The 19344-nt window shown below is 36.8% G+C and overlaps 3 protein-coding genes across 4 annotated transcripts; all 3 read right to left on the bottom strand.

The window, feature by feature from the left end:
* Positions 1–2485: 2485 nt before the first annotated feature.
* On the bottom strand, positions 2486–7698 carry LOC131990223 (uncharacterized). Its single transcript, XM_059355628.1, has 6 exons — positions 7640–7698; positions 6427–6562; positions 5612–6292; positions 3973–4095; positions 3523–3545; positions 2486–2816 (listed from the first exon to the last, which is right to left on the bottom strand). The coding sequence occupies exons 2-6, from the start codon at positions 6479–6481 to the stop codon at positions 2697–2699; spliced, it is 1002 nt and encodes a 333-aa protein (XP_059211611.1). The 5' UTR covers positions 6482–6562; positions 7640–7698; the 3' UTR covers positions 2486–2696.
* Positions 7699–10125: 2427 nt separating this feature from the next.
* On the bottom strand, positions 10126–13479 carry LOC131990224 (signal-regulatory protein beta-2-like). The gene is made up of 5 exons (XM_059355630.1): positions 12412–13479; positions 11611–12309; positions 10544–10669; positions 10414–10457; positions 10126–10281 (listed from the first exon to the last, which is right to left on the bottom strand). Exons 1-5 carry the CDS (start codon positions 12458–12460, stop codon positions 10162–10164), a joined length of 1038 nt encoding a protein of 345 aa, XP_059211613.1. The 5' UTR covers positions 12461–13479; the 3' UTR covers positions 10126–10161.
* Positions 13480–14772: 1293 nt separating this feature from the next.
* LOC131989424 (uncharacterized) lies at positions 14773–17659 on the bottom strand. 2 transcript variants are annotated; one of them, XM_059354639.1, is made up of 5 exons: positions 17390–17659; positions 16598–17278; positions 16373–16498; positions 16237–16280; positions 14773–16141 (listed from the first exon to the last, which is right to left on the bottom strand). In XM_059354639.1, the coding sequence occupies exons 1-5, from the start codon at positions 17442–17444 to the stop codon at positions 16022–16024; spliced, it is 1026 nt and encodes a 341-aa protein (XP_059210622.1). In that variant the 5' UTR covers positions 17445–17659; the 3' UTR covers positions 14773–16021. The 2 variants fall into 2 exon arrangements, with proteins under 2 accessions (XP_059210622.1, XP_059210621.1); XM_059354638.1 differs by having other exon boundaries at positions 16598–17659.
* Positions 17660–19344: the final 1685 nt, after the last annotated feature.

Here is a 19344-nt window from a genome sequence, read left to right as displayed (position 1 = left end):
GTATCTCTAAGTCTCTGTTAAACTCTGAAACCCAAGCCTTTAGTTTATTGATGTAGAAAATGCATTTTCTTCTTTTTAAACTGTTTTCATTTGGTATTTCATTACAACAGCCGTCTATAATTTCTACATATTTCCATATACTTTCTTTGAACATTATAAGGTTGCTTTTTTGCCTGAGGACTCTGTTCTTATTAATCAATTAAATTGCATTATTAATCCCTCTGCCTCATTGACTATTCACTGATGTGCTTTTAGTGTTTTTACTCAGACAATGAGAAAGCAAATACCCGTATGCATATTTTCTTTTCTTTATGTGACTATGATTAATAAACTTTAAACATGGACCCTTTTCTATATATAACATTTAATTAAACCATATGTATGTATTTTAACTGTAGAAAAAAATATGTATATGTTGTTTGGCTATGAGTTTTATAATGGCTAAAAGACTTTTAGCCAAGGCTACACATGTTTTATTACTACACAGAATCCAATACAGTGTAAAAGTGACATCTCTGGTTGGTGGATCTAAAGACACTGGAACGAAGATCCTAAGGGAAACTTATGGAAATGGAAAGGCATAACAAAGGAAAATGTTCATTACAATGATGTGCCGTTTCAGCACCATGGACAGCGCCATGTATCTGTCATTAGATAGTAAACTACTGATACTGAAGCAGTACAACAAGTAATAGGCTATTTCAGGACCATGGTCAGCGCCCTGGATGTTATATGTTACTCAAACTTTGGTCCGATAAAGGATAAAAACATATGGCAGAATAAATTACACCAATTACAACAAGGATAAAAGCCAACAATCAACACAATAAAAAAAGCCAAATTGCCATTTGACATATATAATACAAATATTTTATGACAAATTATGAATATGAAACAATTTTGCAATGTTTTCGTCCAGTAGTGTGTCAGTTTATATCAAATCCAGTTGTAGCCAATGTCCAATGTCCAAAATAAGAGATTCAGACTCAGCTCTTCTTCCTAAAACTTTAGTAAGTCCAGCACACTTACTATATTTCAGTTTTCTTCACTGATTTTCTGAAATTCACTGAAATTCAAAGAAGTGTGCTAAACTATGTTAGCTTGGAAGTCGTATCATTTGGGATGATTTATGGGAAGAGTAATTTCTTCACTATTAAAATAAAATGTGTAAATAGTAATTCTTTGCCCCTTTTCCCACTGTCCAATCATTTTTTCTCACGAAATTAAATGATTTATGGTCACAATTCATCCCATAGTTGATTCTCTTGGTTTCATTTTTAAAACTTTTTAATTATCAATGTAGAAAATAAATGGAAAATTCACTTCCAGAGCCGGACCTGTTAAAAAAATTAGGTGGTCACTGTTGAGCTCTCTGGATGTTGTAATGGTGGGCCTCAGAGTATGTTATTACAAATGAATATTACAATACCAATGTTTGATACACATACATGTTGTTTAGCTGTTTTACTTTTCAGAATAAAGGCAGCTTTGACAAACCCATTGCTTGTCTCTTTTTACAGTGTCATTATTTAACTGAGGATGTATAGTTAAAGAATACATTTATGAACAACAAAAAGGAAAAAAACAAACAAACAAAAAGCTGTGAGAATACTTTGAATGTAACTACTGTTACTACTTTTCTAACCACATCACTACATAATCTCTGTGATCTGTGTGTGGTTAAACACACAGAAACACTGTGTTGTGGAACATGAATGAACTTCTAAACATGTAGTTTGATCACACAAAGGTTTCTGTGATCCACTAAAAGTCTTGAAAGTGACATACAGAGGTTCTTAGTAACAGAAAGACGACTTCCTGCTTGAAACCACCTACATACAAAGAGAAAAAGAGAGCACAGGCTCTCTAAATGCCAATGTACAGAAAGTTTTCTTCTTTTACTGCCAACCACAAGGTTGCTATAAAGAGATCCTGAGATTGAAAGGTGCGAAAATATTCAAGATAACTTCAATGTTTTGTTGGGTGAATGTTCATGTACCAAGGTGCTCCACCATTCTCAGTTTCCAACGTGTCACCTGTGAGTTTTTTCAAGAATTAGAGAGTTTCTGCTATATTTGATCTTGATATTACATCTTTGGACTGCAATTCAGACTAGAATCCCTTAAAGTATCTCTGATTCATGACAATATAATATATTATATATAATAGAATACCCTCCCTCACACCAACACACGCACCAACACATTCTCACTCCCAATTTGTCAGATACTTGTGGTCAGCATCCTCTTGAAAACATTTCAGTTTGAGTTTAAGTTAACTGAGCACCACTGATGTAGAGACATCCTGCCTGAAACCGCAAAGACAAAGACACAAAATCTCTCTCTGAGATCTCTTTACTGCTACCTGCAGTGAGGTCAAATTAAGCTTCTTGCATCTCCGGGTTTGTGGCAGCATGTAGAATAAAGAACAAAGACAGTTCTGTGGTGACTTGGGCTTTATGTATGTACTGTACACATGATGTCAATCAATGATGCAGGGCTGGATAGAAGGGTGGGAACTGTCAGAGTAGCTAACCCAACCGGCAAATGGTACAATAAGAAACAGACTGGAAACGAACTGGAGCAGCGAAGTTAATTGCAAGAAAAGCCTTTATATTTGTTACATTTCTTGAAAATTCTATTTTTTTAAACATATATCTTGGTACGAAGAAACAAAGCACAGAAACATGTCCAGCTCTACTGCTTTACACTCGAGTACACACATTCAGTGTCGGTGCTGTCTCTCTGTCTTCTTGGTCTGTTGCTGTTATGACCCCTTAAGGCAGCGTAGTGAAGGTTGTCTGCGTCTTCAAATAACTGGTTATAAAATATAAAACAGTTAATCACTGTTATGAAAGATATGGGTAACGCCTTATAATAAGTTATAAGGTCCTTAATAACCATTAATTAACAAGTAATAAGGCACTGTTCTCGCTTTAGATCCAGTAGTTGCAAAAAGCATAGTTAACTTATAGTTAACTTATAATAGATGAGCAATAAAGTATATTTTAATATCAATAAACAAACAAAATAAGATTAATAAAGGCATGGCAAAGACATAATGGGTGGGTCATGAGTGTTTGTAATGCCATTATTAACACTTATATAAGCTTATAAACACACAATAATATTAATAAGCATCTTGTAAGGACTTACAAGGGCCTTATTACTTGTTAATTAATGGTTATTACAAGGACCTTAATATAAAGCGTTACCGGCATTAGTGTCATGTACAGAACCTGCAGGGTGTCATTGAGAAAAATTAATCAACATGTGAACATTTTTCAACAATTCAAAAATAACTTATATTGAAAGTTGACAATTGTATGTTTTATAAATGGTATTGCTGTGCTATTAAAAATGTTGTATTTTTCAACAGAAGATACAAGACATAAAAACATACAATCTCTGAATAAACATAAATACACATAAGTAATAAATAAATACACTAGCAATACACCATACGCAAGTAAAAACATACAGCAACAAACAATTGTGCAAATGGGCAGAAAATGATACTTACTGCTGTATTCGGATTTGAAGTCGCTGAAAATGTTACATTACACACAAAAAAGTCATGTTATTTAATATGCAGTTTGTATTTGCTCTCAAATTCAAAGAGTGCAGGATGTTCTCAGGAACGGTTCGTAGTTATTCCTATAGAAAGAAATGCAATTCATTTTGTAGCTATCTTATACAACTCTGTCTGTTTATTCAGCATACAGAGGTGACCACACCACAAACCCAGGGCTTTGACCTAGTTCTGCATGCAAGTAGTTATATCAAGCATAAGCCTGTTCTTTTATCCTAACCTCAAACGAGTGGTTTTATTGTCTAAACTTAACCCAGTAGTTGCATATCAAGATGTTACCAAAATGTTGAAAAAAGCAATCATCACGTTCGAAAAAGTGACTCTTTAAGTAGGAAATCCTACGAACCAGTTCATGAGAACTCATTAAAGAGTGATAGTTACCTGTACACTGGGAGTGTCTTTGGTTCACCTTGTACACTGAGAGAGCCAGTAAAACAACCAGGATCGTCATGAATGTCAAAGCTCCACTCAAGAAATACACCAAGACAGAAGGGTCCACCTCATCTGCATAGAGTCAGACAACAAGAGACATTTTAAAAATTGTTTTCTCAATGTTGATTCAAGGATAGATTTGGATTTTTGGAAGTCTGGCCTAAAACAATACTGACACGCCATTTGTACATTGAAAATATTATTTTTCATTGTAATTTAATCCTTCTGGCCAAAAAGAGATCCCTTCTGAACTCAGATACCATCTGTCAATTCAAAGACTCTTTGGTCAGCGAAGAATCCTTCCACGCATGACTGCTTTAAAAAGCTAATATTATTAGCTTATTATTATTCTGTTCAGCACAAAATCCCCTTCTTGTGTTTCATGGAAATTGTTTCAGGATTGATCTATCATCGAAAATTAAACTTATCGAACATATCATGTTGGTATAATCACCCAATCAGGCAACATTCTGCACAACTGATCTCAAATCAACAGCCAGGAACAATTTGATCAATAACTTAGCCGAAGACCAAGACAATTCAACATCCAGACATCACAAAGGTGGTCTTAAAACCGGACATAAGACGGAGATCAGTCCTACAGCCCCGCTTCCAACCACCCCGACCTCGTCTCTATGTTGGGAGTTATGAAGACTTTGAATGCAAACATAATGTGATGCATCAAAAACACGCTTAATCCATGAGAAAATAATTTTCCGCTGAAATGTAATTGATAATGTGGTTTAGTTCTATGGGGATGAAACTTTAAGGAGATCAAGTTGGCAATGTAGGCATGTCGCCAGAGTGCAACACCACAGATATTCCTACACAAAACTGACTAAGATATCCACTTCACCTGGCAACACAATTGTAGATATTGTCCCCTAAGTAATGATTACAGTGACCAGTAATTCATATTGATATGTAAGTAGGGTATTAACCCTTAATAGGGCACTCATTGAAATACTTGCAAATTCCAAATTTCAACCCTAGAGAATATTGGAGGATATTATATACAGCCAGAATGTGGACTGTGCAATGTGTAAAAAAAACATATGAACCCAGGGCAAGGGGGTAATATTTTGAGGAAAAAAGTTACAAATTTATGAGAAAAATTCTCAAATGAACGGTAAAAAAGTGACAAATTTGTGACCAAAAAATCTCATATTAATGGTAAAAAAGTTGACGAGATTAAAGTGGCAAATCTACGAGAAAAAAAAAGCGCATTTATGAGATTTGAAGCTGTGAATCTGTGAGAATTTCCCCCCCACACACTTTTTTCTCGTAAATCTGTGACTTTTTTCATGCAGATTTGCCACTTTAATCTAGTAAATTTGCAACTTTTTTCTCAAAATATCTACATCTGTGACATAGCCTGATCTTTGCTGATTAGCTGGAAGAAATCCATGTGGTTCTATGACCTCACAGAGAGACATGGGGACCCAGTTTAGATATCCACTGAAGTTACCAAACATAGTTCTTCGCCCGATAAAGGGTTAAGAAAGAATAAAATACATAATCCTATGATTTTACTGAGTTACAATCACTATTTATAAATCAAAACAAGCCCTGTTTGGAAGTAACTTACCCTCAAACTCCTGCTTGGTCTCATTTCCAAACAGTATGTGTCCACATGATGCAACAGCACAGTAGTAGGTCCCATTATTAGAAGGATTCAGGCTCTTCATTGGCAGGTTGTAGACACAGCTGTGTGACTGTGTGTTCCTCTCACACTGATCATTCCTGCCTCCATGGGTGTAAATGAGTCCTGGATGAGAGTCTTCAGAGCTCTTGAACCAGTAAACACTGTGTTCTCCATCACAGGTCCCAGTGTGGACTGTACAGTTCAGAGTCACAGAGCCTCCTGGCTGGCTGGACACTGACTGATGGACCAAAACTGGGACGTTGAAACCTGAACCCTCTACACTGACAGTTGTGCCATTGCAAAACTCAAAGTCATACAAATTGCTCCCTACACAGTAGTAAGTAGCTGAGTCTGAAATTTGCAGATCTGAAATTTCTAAGTCAAACTTAAGGTTTTCAGTATTCAGTGAGAAACGCTGATTGTTGTTAAATTCATCATGAAAGGCATCGTTATTATTATGCCTATAGAATGTGGAAATCAGCTTTGGTTTCTGTCCCAGAGTTTGCTTATGCCAGTAAAACATCACTGCTGACTTTTCTTCACAGGAGCATGGCAAAGTCACATTTTCTCCAACATTAGCTGATTGAAAATATAATGATGATTCTTTTAAAGTCTTCACATGAGCTGAAGTGAGGATAGAAGAGAGAAAATGAAAAGAGACAAAGAAGCACAAAATAAATATGTTAGTATGTGAAAATGGATAAAAACCTATGTTTATACTTTAAAGTAAGCAACAGGAAATAAAAAACACAACCTACCGATATTCGCCACAAACAGACATGTGAAATACAAAGCAAAGATTGGAGGTGTCATCGTGCTTCAAATGCTATGATGAATGAATGCATGTCTGTATGTTCTCCACTCTTCACAGAGAAGTCTGGCCAATCAGATGTCCTGTTTTGGAAACAGTGAACACATGATCAACTTTTGTCTTTGAGAAGAGTCTCATCCACAACAACAACAATAATGACAATATGACTCTTGAACCTGACCATAATCGTGTTAATAGAAATGTATATATTTATATTTTTATATATACAGTACATAAACAATTACGCTTGCACACAGGCAATATACTAAATCGGTTGTAACTGAAGAGCATTGTTTATTTGATAAAAAAGTGCAGAGGAACAGCATCGGAAGAAATTATTTTCTAGATATATAACAACATATTGTAGAACATTTAACCCAATTTCAAAAGTTGTTCCTCAAATCCACAGTTAAGGAGACAAATGTCTTTTTTATTCTATTTTCCATACACCCGGTAGTGTCTGATGCAGGAAAATACTTTTTTTTGCGAGAAATAAAATCCTAAAGTCAAAGGTAGGGTTAGAGAACGATCATTTCTTCGGACTGTCAGAACAGTGGCATGGCACCTTAAACATGTGGTAATTTGTCATGATTTGAAACAAAACTACAGTTTAAACTTGTGGTCACCAATTTGATTAGGGTAATTTGATTACCCACTAAAACTATTTTTAAGACCCCTCCTGGAAGCACGTTTCTCGAGGATGACGAAGGTATGACACACCCTACTCAGCCCCTATTGGCTACCCCTGATATTTGTACTACTAACCTCTCACTCTTCAAGCCTACACCTAACTAACCCACCCCAATGAAGGCAGTGAGTTCTAGCCAATCAGAGACGGGCCCTGAATTTGCCCTACAAGGAAAAAGTCATTGCCCCCTGGCACTGATTGGTTGTTCTCATTAAGACCAGTGGATTCTTGCAAATACCAGTAGAACAACTAGGATGATTTAAAGATCATCTGTCCTGTGTTCTACATGTCAGAATACAGGGACAGTTTCACCAAATATGACAAAAGTGTACATATTTTTTAAGTTGCATACTGAACCTTTAATTATTACATTAACTACAACCTAACAATAACAGTTCAGTGTTATACATTGGGGTCTATATGCAAAGCATGCAGGTATGATCCAAAAAAGTATGTTCACATACATACCTACCTAAAGTAAGAAAGGGGTTTGTTTTTGTGGTTTGGCAACAGCCTACACATATGTCAAATGAAAAAAAAAAAACAGACAAAAAGAAATGCCTTCTCGCTTGCTCTTGGTTTCTGATCAAGCCGCTTACGCTGTGGCCTAGTGGCCACAGGCTGTCTTCCTGTGTTCATGCTAGGACTTAAGTTTCCACCAGCGGAAACCTGTTCACAGTAGCTCACACCACAGGACTCAGAACAAGAGTGAAATGCAGAAAACTGGTCCCTCTGCATACATTTCTGGTTAGACGAAGCTATTAATAGACCAGAGGGGCTTTTTGAGCACCTTCTGTCTGTGTGTGTATCCAATGCTTTGTACTGCTGTTTTTTTCTTTTGGCACATATAGATTTTTCTTCAGCTGAACTCCCCCATCAAGGAAATTTTGTTTATGGTTTGATTTAATCTGGGAACCAACTTTCAGGTTCCAAACCAATTGATGCTCAGAATGGTTTGAAATGAGGTGCATAAACCTAAACCAGTGGAAAATGCGGTTATGAGGTCTATGTGAGAATGATTTTCTGTAATTTGTGTAGAATGACCCGATAAAAGCAACGAGTCAGTGCTTGCCTGGTCAGACAGCATCTCCCTCTTGGGCTGTCAATCTGTGATAGCTTGATTTATGACTTGGCCTAATAGTTTACTCGTTGATGGAAACACAGAAAAGACATGTCAAAGAAATGCAGGTCAAGTAGAAGTGAAACAAATTATATAAAGTACCAGTCAAAAGTTTGGATACACATTCTCATTCGATGGTTTTTCTTTCATTTAATTTAATTTAATTAAAAAAATATTCTACATTGTAGATTATTATAAAGACATCAAAGCTATGGTGGAACACAGGAAATAATTTAGTAAAAAAAAAAGATAAACAAACCAAAATATGTTTTATATTTTAGATTCTTTTGCTTTGATGTTCTCAAGCACATTAAGAAGGCAAGAAGTTCCACTAATTAACTCTTGACGAGGCGCACCTGTGTGCAAAGCTGTCATCAAAGCAAAACGTGGCTACTTTGAAGAACCTAAAATATAAAACATATTCTGGTAAGGTTTTTTAACTACATAATTCCATATGTGTTCTTTCATAGTTTTGAAAGAACACATATGAAAAATGAAGCCAAAGCAGAATACAAAAACTGCAGTTCTTTGAATGGACATAGACCAGCCATATTAAAATGCCCAACTTAACTACTCTAACTACAGTAGAAATAAACATGTCTACAGCCTGCTACAAAAAATGTTTTGGTCTCTTTAGGTAGTTTCCCCATGCTTAACAACTGTAGGGTGGATTCATTTTCTGCATACCTCATCCATTTAAGGCTTTAAGTTATGCATAAATAAAGGCATGGCTGCTTTGAGTGACAGGTGAGTGCCATCTGAGGTGGCTTAGGCTTCAGTCAGCCCACTTCAGCTCCACACCTGTTCACCTTTTTGAATATTAAGGCAGAATCAGACACTGCCAAGAAGACCACCTTCATATTTTCTACAGTCTGTATGTCACGTATCTAGTTTTATATTAGTTGTTTGTTAAAGAGCATACAGCACCAGTAATAAACGGCTACTGACTGACTGAATGGCTAGCTCCAATGACAGTTCATATTTGATTAAGATAAAGATGTGTTTCATTTACATAAAGTTACTCTACAGTGGTGGAGCAACGCTGACACGCCATCCACAAACTGCACAACTCTCTCTGTTGCTGCTGTAGCTGACCGGGAACTCGAAGAAGGGTTTTCTACCTCAACTGTTTCATTTACAGTCACCATAGTGACCAGACTTAACAGATTCACCACTTGTCCAACTTTAGACCACATCTGTCAGGTCGGACTGCTTCATCATCCTCACTTTGCAGAGAATAAGGCTGGTTCACATTGACACATTAAACCCCTTTATCATGGCCTGTTTTGACATGAGCAGCAACTAAGACTTTTCTATCAATAACCTCCTAATAACGGCTTGTTGTTCATATTGAATTTGTTGTTCATTAATTATAATTTTGATATGTTTTTTCTCAGTATGGGCCTTTTAAGGTGGTACCTCTTTCTTTTTATAAGGCCCATACTGAGCAACTTCAAATTATGTTCAACAAATTCTTTGTTATAAATAAGTCGAAACTAGGAGGTTATTGAGGATAAATTCAATAGTACAACTAATTGTTGAAGTATATTGTCATGCAATGACTATTGATGATGAATTAATGCTCATAAGCAACTCCAAAAGGTGTGTATGTGCTCAGTAATATAAAGTGTTATAATGTAACCAAAAAAAATAATTTTGTATAAATAAATACATTTGTGTTCATTTAGGATCCATTACTTTCTTGTGGGAGTTTGATTAACAAAACAACTTTTAAATGACAATTTATGTAAAACACAACACTGAATTACAGCCAATACATAACTGGTTGAATCAACACATAATGATAACATGGGTTTGCTTGGAAAAAAAACTTTTATTAGACTTGTTACACAGCAACAAATATAAAACAGGTACTACTGCCTGATGCTTGAGTACACACATTCAGTGTTGTTGGTGTTTATTCGTCTTCCAGATCGCTTCACCTTGTGTTCCCGCACTGCTGCGTAATGGATTTCTTCTTCATTTTGGTCACCCTGACCCTAAAATATAAACCACAATATTGTACTTGAGTGAAAGGAAAAATCGGGTTCAAGAAATTATTGCAACATAAAAACGTTTGAATGGTGGTAATACATTAGCACAATAATTAATCTAAAAATAAATACCTGTGCATTTGTTGTGGAGGGACCTGAACATTGTGTATGAGACTCTGAAAGAGAATAAGAAGTGCCCTTACTGTCATGCTGTGTTAAGTGGGTAACACTGTCAGTGACAAAGAAATAGCAGTTAGAGTACCTGAACATTCACAGCTGTTTCTTTTGTACATAATGCACAGGTAGAGAGCCAGTAAAACACTCAAGATGACAGTGAATGCCAAAGCTCCAGCCAAGAAATACACCAAGACCAGAGTGTTCACCTTAGCTGAAGAGAGACAAAAATAAAGTTTAAGATAGAGAGTGCCATGCCATAGATCCAATGTCCCACTGGTTTAACGGGCCAAAATTCTGAAGAAGAGATCTTTCTCTAAGCCTGAACAAGTGGTTTTCGTCCCTAAACCAGGGGTAAGAAACCTGCTCTGGAGCCACATGTGGCTCCTCAGGCCATCTGAAGTGGCTCCCTGTGGCAAAAAAATGATACGAAATTAAACAGTTATACTTCATAATTTTGTTTATCATCGGTGTAGGCCCATTGCAATTTGTATTCTTCAATGTGTAGCTTATATACGGCATACTTTTTTAAAAAACCTTTTAGTCTACTCAAATGTTAAACACTCTATGGCGCCTCTCACTTTTGCCAAATTCAAGTCTAGTTTAGAGATATATATTGAGATGTCCAGCCTCTTAGGTCCTCACTGACTTCTTATAAAAGCATAATAATAAATGCTCATTATGATTAGTAATGTTAGTAGGCTATTTTAGACTGTAGGCTGGTTTTATCATCATTGTAAGGCACTAAATATCTTTTGCAGCTCCATTAAGAATTATTTTCTTTGGCCAACAATGGCTCTTTTGTTAGTAAAGGTTGCCGACTCCTGCCCTAAACCCAACATTTCTTTACAACAGTGTTATCACACCATAAAACATGATTATTTTGAAATTAACACATCGGCAGTCACTGAACTCCAGTGTGTACTTTTGGACTATTGGGCTGTCAAATCTATATATCTTTGTGTTGGACCAATGGGATGTCGGAACAATGAGCAGTACCCATTTTAATAAGTATCAAGAAATACACCAAGACAAGAGGGTCCATCTCATCTGTAGATCCAAACATTACACAACATTTTTAGTACTTTTTTGGCAAATTTGATAAGAAAGAATTCATTATTTAAAAAAAAGGACAAGGAATACAATATCACTTACCTTCTTCCAGCTTGGTCCCGTTTCCAAACAGTATGTGTCCACATGAGACAACAGCACAGTAGTAGGTCCCAGCATGAGACAGATTCAGACTCTTCATTGGCAGGTTGTAGACACAGGTTTGTGTCTGTGTTTTTCTCCCACACTGATCATTCCTGCCTCCATGGGTGTAAATGAGTCCTGGGTAAGATTTTTCAGAGCTTTTGAACCAGTAAACGCTGTGTTCTTCCTCACAGGTTGCCGTGTCCACTGTACAGTTCAGAGTCACAGAGTCTCCCGGCTGGATGGTCTCAGATGCTGACTGATGGACCAAAGCTGGGACATCCAAACCTGAGGCTTGTACATTCACTGTTGTACCCTCATAAAATTCAAACTTGTATGAATAGCTACTTGCGCAGAAGTACGTCGCTGAGTCGGAAGATCGCACATTCGTTATTGTCAAGTGATTTTTACCTATTTCAGTATCCAGTGAGAGGCGTGGATTGTCCTTGAATTCATCATGAAAACTTCCTTCTTTTTCATACTTGTAGAAGGTAGAAATGAGCCTTGGTTTCTGTCCGAGAGTTTGCTTATACCAATAAAACCTTGCAGCAACATCACCTTCATAAAAACATTGCAAAGTGAAGTTGTCCCCTGTTTTAAGAAATACAAAACCTCTGTCTTGACGAACAGATGAGGACATTTTCAGAGTAGGCTCCTGAGCTGAAGTGATAGGAGAGACAAAGTAAATCAGTATATGAACACATGTACTTAAAAGATTGAAACTTCACTCACAAAAACAAAACAAAATAAAACAAAACTCACCAACTTTTCCAAAGAACAAACATAAGAAGACAAACTTTGGAGATGCCATTGTGTTCAAATTGTTGCGCTGAATGAAAAGGATCTCAATTCTTTCTCCACTTTTAACAGAGAAGACTGTCTTTGATTGGCCAACCTGAAGTGACACAATACACCCTATTTAGGAAACTAGATCACATGCTCACTGCCACTGTAAGAAACTAGATTCACCTTTCATGGTGTGCATGGTTACAGTCTTAAGGAAAGAAGATATTATCATAGTTTGTGGCTCAGTCATGGTTTTGGCAATCACTGGTCATTATGCAGGATGATTTAATAACTCTCTGTCAGAACAACTCAATCACTGCTGTTGTTAAGGCTTAGAGTTTAAAAATAAATCAAAGTTATGCTTTGTCAAGTCCTGTTCTGTCTTTTGAAAAAAATATCCTTACTAGATATTCAATGATAAGAATAACTTAAAAAAGAATATATAATATAAACCTACCTGCAAATGTCATAAGACCATACCTGCTGGGATATTTGTGAAAACATTAATTTTGGATTTATCCTCCTTCGTTCTAAAAAAAAAAAAGGAATCATGTTCACACATGCTATTTTTAAAAGAATCTGTGTCCAAACTAATATGCAAAATCACAATTGAAGCACTGTCAAGAGCATATAAAACCAACAGGCGGCAATATAACTCTAACTAAACTAAACTAAATTACCAGAATGCTAACAGAGCTGCAATGGCACATCAATCGCTCAGTGCTCATTCTAATGACTGTTGATCAATACCATGAAAGAGTAACTCTACTTTTATGTAAAAGCTTCTGTAAACAGGTTAGAACCAGCACTATTTTGGCCACATCAGTCTATGGATTTTCAGGCTATTAAACCACCAGTCCCATATATTTATGCCTCGAGCCAATGGGTTGACAGAACAATGAGAAGTCTCTGGATTAGGCCGTAGAATATAACTGGTGGGGTCCTGAACCTCCTGTTGGTGTTAGAGGAAACATCTGGGGATCTTCAAAGTCATGTAGGATACATCCTCTGGTCAACATGAAAATTGGTACAAGAGTTGACGACCATCATGGAAATAATACAAATGTTAGGGATGGTGTTCCAGAAAAATTTAGGAGATCAGTACTTAATCACACCTACCGCCCAACTTTGGGTAAAGGCCACAAATAAAGGCTCTCCAGTTGTCTCGGTCCTGGGCCAACTTCTCCAGTTGTCTCCATGTATGGCCAGATCTCTTCACATCTGCCTCAAGGTCATGGCGTCAACTGTTTTATTGGCCAGCCTCTCTTCCTTTTTCCTTGTGGATTCCAGAAGAGGGTGTGTCTGGTGATATTAGATGCAGGCTTGCGAAGGGTATAGTCAATCCATTTCCAGCGTCTTTGCATAAAACGGTTTCTAAAAATAAATGTTCAGTTCTGTGAATACCACAAACACAATGCTTTTCACTCCTACTGAACTGGGGATGCACCAAAGATCTAATAAAACCAAAACCACATCCGTCTGCACTGAATTGCAGTGACGCTACGATGATAGTGATGTTATCTGTCTGCCCATTCAACCCTAACCCTAACTTTTACACATTCTTTTTTACATTATTTTATTACAATTGTAAATGTTTCTATTTGATAAGTTATTTATTTTTATTTATTCATGATTTAATTATTTCTCTCTTGTTTCCTGTACCTACTGTCATTATTATTTTCTCTTACTATCTTCCCAGGACAGTTATGCCCCAGGACCCCCAGGTAAATTATTTATATTAAAAACATACTTGGCAAGAAATGTGACTTCACAACTGAATGATTCACCCTAAACCTTACCATAACCCTAAACTAAACCTTACTCTAACACTAAATCAAGCTTTAACCTCCAAGGCCTCCTAACATAGTGAGGACTGAGCCAAAATGAAAATGTCCTCACAATGCAGAAATGTCCCCACTCGATTGTTTTGAACCATACATTGGTCCCCACAGTGACATAAGTACAAACACACACACTGTGATAATGATCTGGGCCTTAAACCCAGAGTTTCCCAGTGTTCTCTGATGTTTTTCCCTCCCTCGTGTGTCCGTCTTCCCCTTTGTGTGTGGGTGGTTCCCCTTCCTGCTCTCTGTTCCACTCTCCACTCAGCTGCCTGTGATCAGCTCGTTTACTCCTGCCTGCTGACACACCTGCCTCTCATCTCACTCTTCTCTACTTCAGCTGCTGAAGTACTGTTCTACATTCCCTCTGTCAAATTCTGCCTGCTTTGCTTCACCACCTCTCAGGTTCTCCTTCAACCCCACCTGCCTCACAAAAGGTAAAGGTGCCTTACAGTACCAGGGCCTGGAAAAAACTCACACGAAAATAGTCAAAGTGTCCCACAAATAAATGTAATTTATTTGTTATTTTGCATAAACAGTTAATGGAAATGCACAATGCGCATAAGGTGAAAAAAAAAACAATTAAGGACAAAAGAGAAATAATATAACTTTCTGTACAGGAGCTTTCTGTGCAGCATAAATGAATCTGGCCTTTTGGTTTAACCACAAATATATTTCTATGATTTTAGATGCATGCTTTCAAAAAAAACAAAACAAGCATCAAAGTAACAAACAGTTAATGGAAATGCAAATGCACATAAGGTGAAAAAAAATAAAATAATGCAAATGCACATAAGGTGAAAAAAAATAAAATAATGCAAATGCACATAAGGTGAAAAAATAATTAAGGACAAAAGAGAAATAATTTAACTTTCTATACAGCAGCTTTCAATACAGCAGCTTTCTGTTTAGCATAAATTAATCTGGCCTTTTGGTTTAACCACAAATATATTTCTATGATTTTAGATGCATGCTTTAAAAAAACAAAACAAGAAGCAAAGTAACACTAGAGAAGAACAAGCTCAGATTGGTAAAGTATCAGGACCACAGTTGAAATATTTAAAAGGCTTGAGAGAGGGCGAAGGTGATGAATAACTGACAATAATATCCTGTAAGTGCTAAGAAAAATGGAAATGTTCAAGAATAAATGGCAAAAAATATCAACAGGTGTGTTGGAGATAGAGAAATCAAAAACAGTCCTCGCAGTCTCATGAAAAATCACACATCAGTTAAAAGTTCTCTCTCCATTAATAACACTGTCAGGACCGTCTTCTCACAGTTTCTCTATTAAAACACACTGCAACTGGACTGAGCATGTTATCTTCTTTTTAACTTCTTTTTTTTTTTTTTTTTTTACAATTATGGTATACATGTGGCTGTGTTTAGCAACATGATCTGTTAAGAGACTTTATGGGTTAAACTTTATAGAAACCATTTCCATCATTTCTGTCTGGATTAATAACAGAATCTTTTGAAGATTAGCAGGTTAAACAAGCAACTTTTTATTTCCCTTTTCAGCAATTATATAGATTAATGGATATAAACTTGAGTATTTCATCACCTCCAGAAATGTGATTTTCAACTTATAACGAGTGATCAGCTGCATATTTGAGAGGTTTGTATATCCATATTTGAAACTACACATCCCGGACCACAAGAAAAGTACAAACATACATTTAACTCTGCATCTAAATGAATAATACATGTTCAAAGAAATACTAAAAATTTGGTACAAATGTCCAGTTCTATTGCTTTACACTGGAGTACACACATTCATGATTGCTGTTGTCCCTCTGTCTTCTTGATCTGTTGGGCAGGTTGACACTTAAAGCAGCATAATGGAGGCTTTCTGCATCTTGGTAACCCTGGTGGTAACAAAATATTTTAGATCACAATCTGGTTGTGTGATTAAAAAAGATACTTGAATGTTAATTCAACAAATAATCAAGACTGCACTCACCTCTGCATTTGCTGCGGACGGAGATGGATTTCTTGCTTCAGACTCTAGTTGTGCCACACAGAAAATGTAATTTTATTCAAAAGTAATATTCAGTGAATCTAAGCTGCCAAATATATATAAATATACAATAAGTTACCTGAACACTGGCACCTAGTTCTCTTGGTCAACTTGTACAATAAGAAAGCCAGTAACGCAACCAGGATGGACATGAAAGTCAAAGCTCCACTCAGGAAATACACCAAGCCAAAAGAGTCAACTTCATCTGCAGATCCAAACCATATTTTTTAGTTTAGCAAATTTAATTTAAAAGCATCCATCACTGTTGAACAAACAAGACAGTCTTTGCGATAAAGTTACTCACCCTTAAAGTCCAGCTTGGTCCCATTTCCAAACAGTATGTGTCCACATGATGCAACAGCACAGTAGTAGGTCCCAGCATGAGACAGATTCAGGGTCTTCATTGGCAGGTCGTAGACACAGGTTTGTGTCTGTGTGTTCCTCTTACACTGATCATTCCTGCCTCCATTGGTGTAAATGAGTCCTGGATAAGATTTCTGAGAGTTTTTGAACCAGTAAACACTGTGTTCTCCCTCACAGGTCCCAGTGTGGACGGTGCAGTTCAGAGTCACAGAGCCTCCTGGCTGGACGGTGTCAGACTCTGACTGATGGACCAAAGCTGGGACATCCAAACCCGAACCCTTTACGCTAACTAAAGTTCCTACCAAAAATTCAATAGTTATAGTCCTTTTTGCACAGTAGTAAGTAGCTGAGTCCGAAGTGCGTAGATCTGATATCTTCAAGTGATTGTTACCCGTTTCAGTATCCAATGCGAAGCGTGGATTGTTCTTGAATTCATCAAAGAAAGTGCCGTTTCTACTGAACGCATATAGGGTAGAGATAAGCCTTGGTTTCTCTCCCAGACTTTGCTTGTACCAGAAAATCCTTGTTGGATCATCATGGCCAAAGAAACATTGTAAAGTCAAGCTTTCACCAACATTAGCTGACACAAAATTACTCTCGGAGTTCTGATTAGTCGCTTGAGCTGATGTGAAATGAAAGACAAAGCAAATGCACAATAAATCCTGTGATAATTTACAACATATTGAGTACATTAAAATGTTCAGAAGCATCCAAAGTTTTAATTATGACTCACCCATTTTCCCCAACAACAGACATGTCAGGTAGACAACAAGATTTGGAGATGTCATCGTGTTCAAATATCTGAGTTAAATAAAAATAATCTGCAGTTTTCTTCACTCTTAAGAGGCAAGACTGTGTTTGATTGGCCAGTCTGAAGTGACACTGTATCCCCCTTATAGGTTCAACATGATCACATGCTCACTACCACTTACACAGAAGTTTGGTTCCTTGAATAGAATCACATGGTGAGATGTATGAAAAGAACACAATGGACAGTGAAATGATGTCAACTACAAACAATTCAATACTTCCTTTTAATCGATCATAATGTAGATTACCCAAATAATGATATGAATGAAAGGTAATGATAGCATTGTTTCAGGAAAGACCTTTTAATGTTTTTCAACTGAAAATATATACAGTACTGTGCAAAAGTCTTAGGCAGGTGTGAAAAAAAATCTATTTTTGAAAGCATTCTTATTTAACAGCATTTTTTTTACACTTGCCTAAAACTTTTGCACAATACTGTGTGTATCTATACGATTTAAAAATAAATAAATAATTGTAATTAAACACTAAAAGCAAGATTCCATTCACCTCCATTTCACTGGAGTTTCGGCTTTTGACTTTAAAGTGGCCCATATTTTCATATACTCATATGTTTTAAGTAATTGTAATAGCCTACACTGGTTAAAGCAACATTATCCAGGAATTTGTATTATTTTGTGTGACTTAGTGCCCCTACAGTTTCAGAGCAAGAGTATAAGCTCACTTATATGTTACTGTCATACATTTGAACAGCTGCCTATGTTCGTTTTTTATGTTTACATTACTTATGATCAAAGTCTTTGCTAACACAGCCAAATATCAAACAAGTGCAACACAAAACATAGCAAGTCAGCTAATATTACTAACTAGTTTTACAGCAAGAAGGCAGCTTTGTGTCTGTCAGCTCTTGCCATCGACTAATAGCCAGTTTGAAATGTACCCTTGTCCAGTGGCTTCTTGCTTGTTCACTCTCTTCTTTCTCTTCCTAGCTTACTCCGCCGATGTCCTCTCTGATTTCTTTGCTTTTGCCATGATGTCCAGCGGACCAAAGCTCCTATACTAGTGATGTTAACACCACCAGTTCCAGGGTGCTCTGATCTCCCAGCACTGACAGCAAGGCTAACTGAGCTGGCTGAATGCAGCTACAGTTAGCGGTTAGCAACAAGTACAGCTTTCTGTCCATCAAAAACACCATAAATCCCTTTTGCTTCCAAACTTGTTGCAGGAAAACAAAATGTACCCATTGCAAGAACAGGCATCTGGGGCTCCCAGAAGAAGGTGTTATTTTTAGCCAAAAAAGCTAAAAAGCTGTGTAAATGTCCTTTTTTCATAATCGTTTTATAATTCTTTACACAACATTCTAAAATGATTTAAACTATTTTAACTAGTGTTCTATGATCACAGAATTTTGGTGGCTGAAGTGTGGTATTTCTCTTAAGGAGCATCTATTGTTTGTATGAATGCACACACCTCTACATCCTGCCAAAAACCACAAACCTGCTGCACTAAAAGAGACACAACTAAAATGTAGGAAGCAGGCCTGATCGTTAACCTAACAGTAACTCGTAAAGCCTTCAGTGTTCTGGCAGATGCAAATTATCAGGCTGTATGGTTTTTCCCAGGTGCCCCCAAAGGACTGCTGACAAGAAAAGACGAATTTGGTGGATGACTCCTTTATAAATGAGGGATATTAGGGTCAGAAGAAGAAGGACAATACACTGATCAATAACTTTGGTTTGTTGAAATAAACTGTTAATTCACAGAGTGATGTGAAAACATGCTGGCTCTACACGCTGTCCCTACTGCTGCTGACCTCTCTGTGCAACTGGCTTAACTTTCTGACTCAATTGTTAGAAAAGGTCTTTGTCTTAACCCGACCAAGTGGTTTTTGTGCCTAAACTTAACCATTTATTGACCACA

The sequence above is a fragment of the Centropristis striata genome, chromosome 17 (assembly GCF_030273125.1).
Source record: "Centropristis striata isolate RG_2023a ecotype Rhode Island chromosome 17, C.striata_1.0, whole genome shotgun sequence".
Lineage (NCBI taxonomy): Eukaryota > Metazoa > Chordata > Actinopteri > Perciformes > Serranidae > Centropristis > Centropristis striata.
The sequence above is the reverse complement of the archived record's forward strand: the minus strand, read 5'-3'. Positions and strand labels throughout refer to the sequence as shown.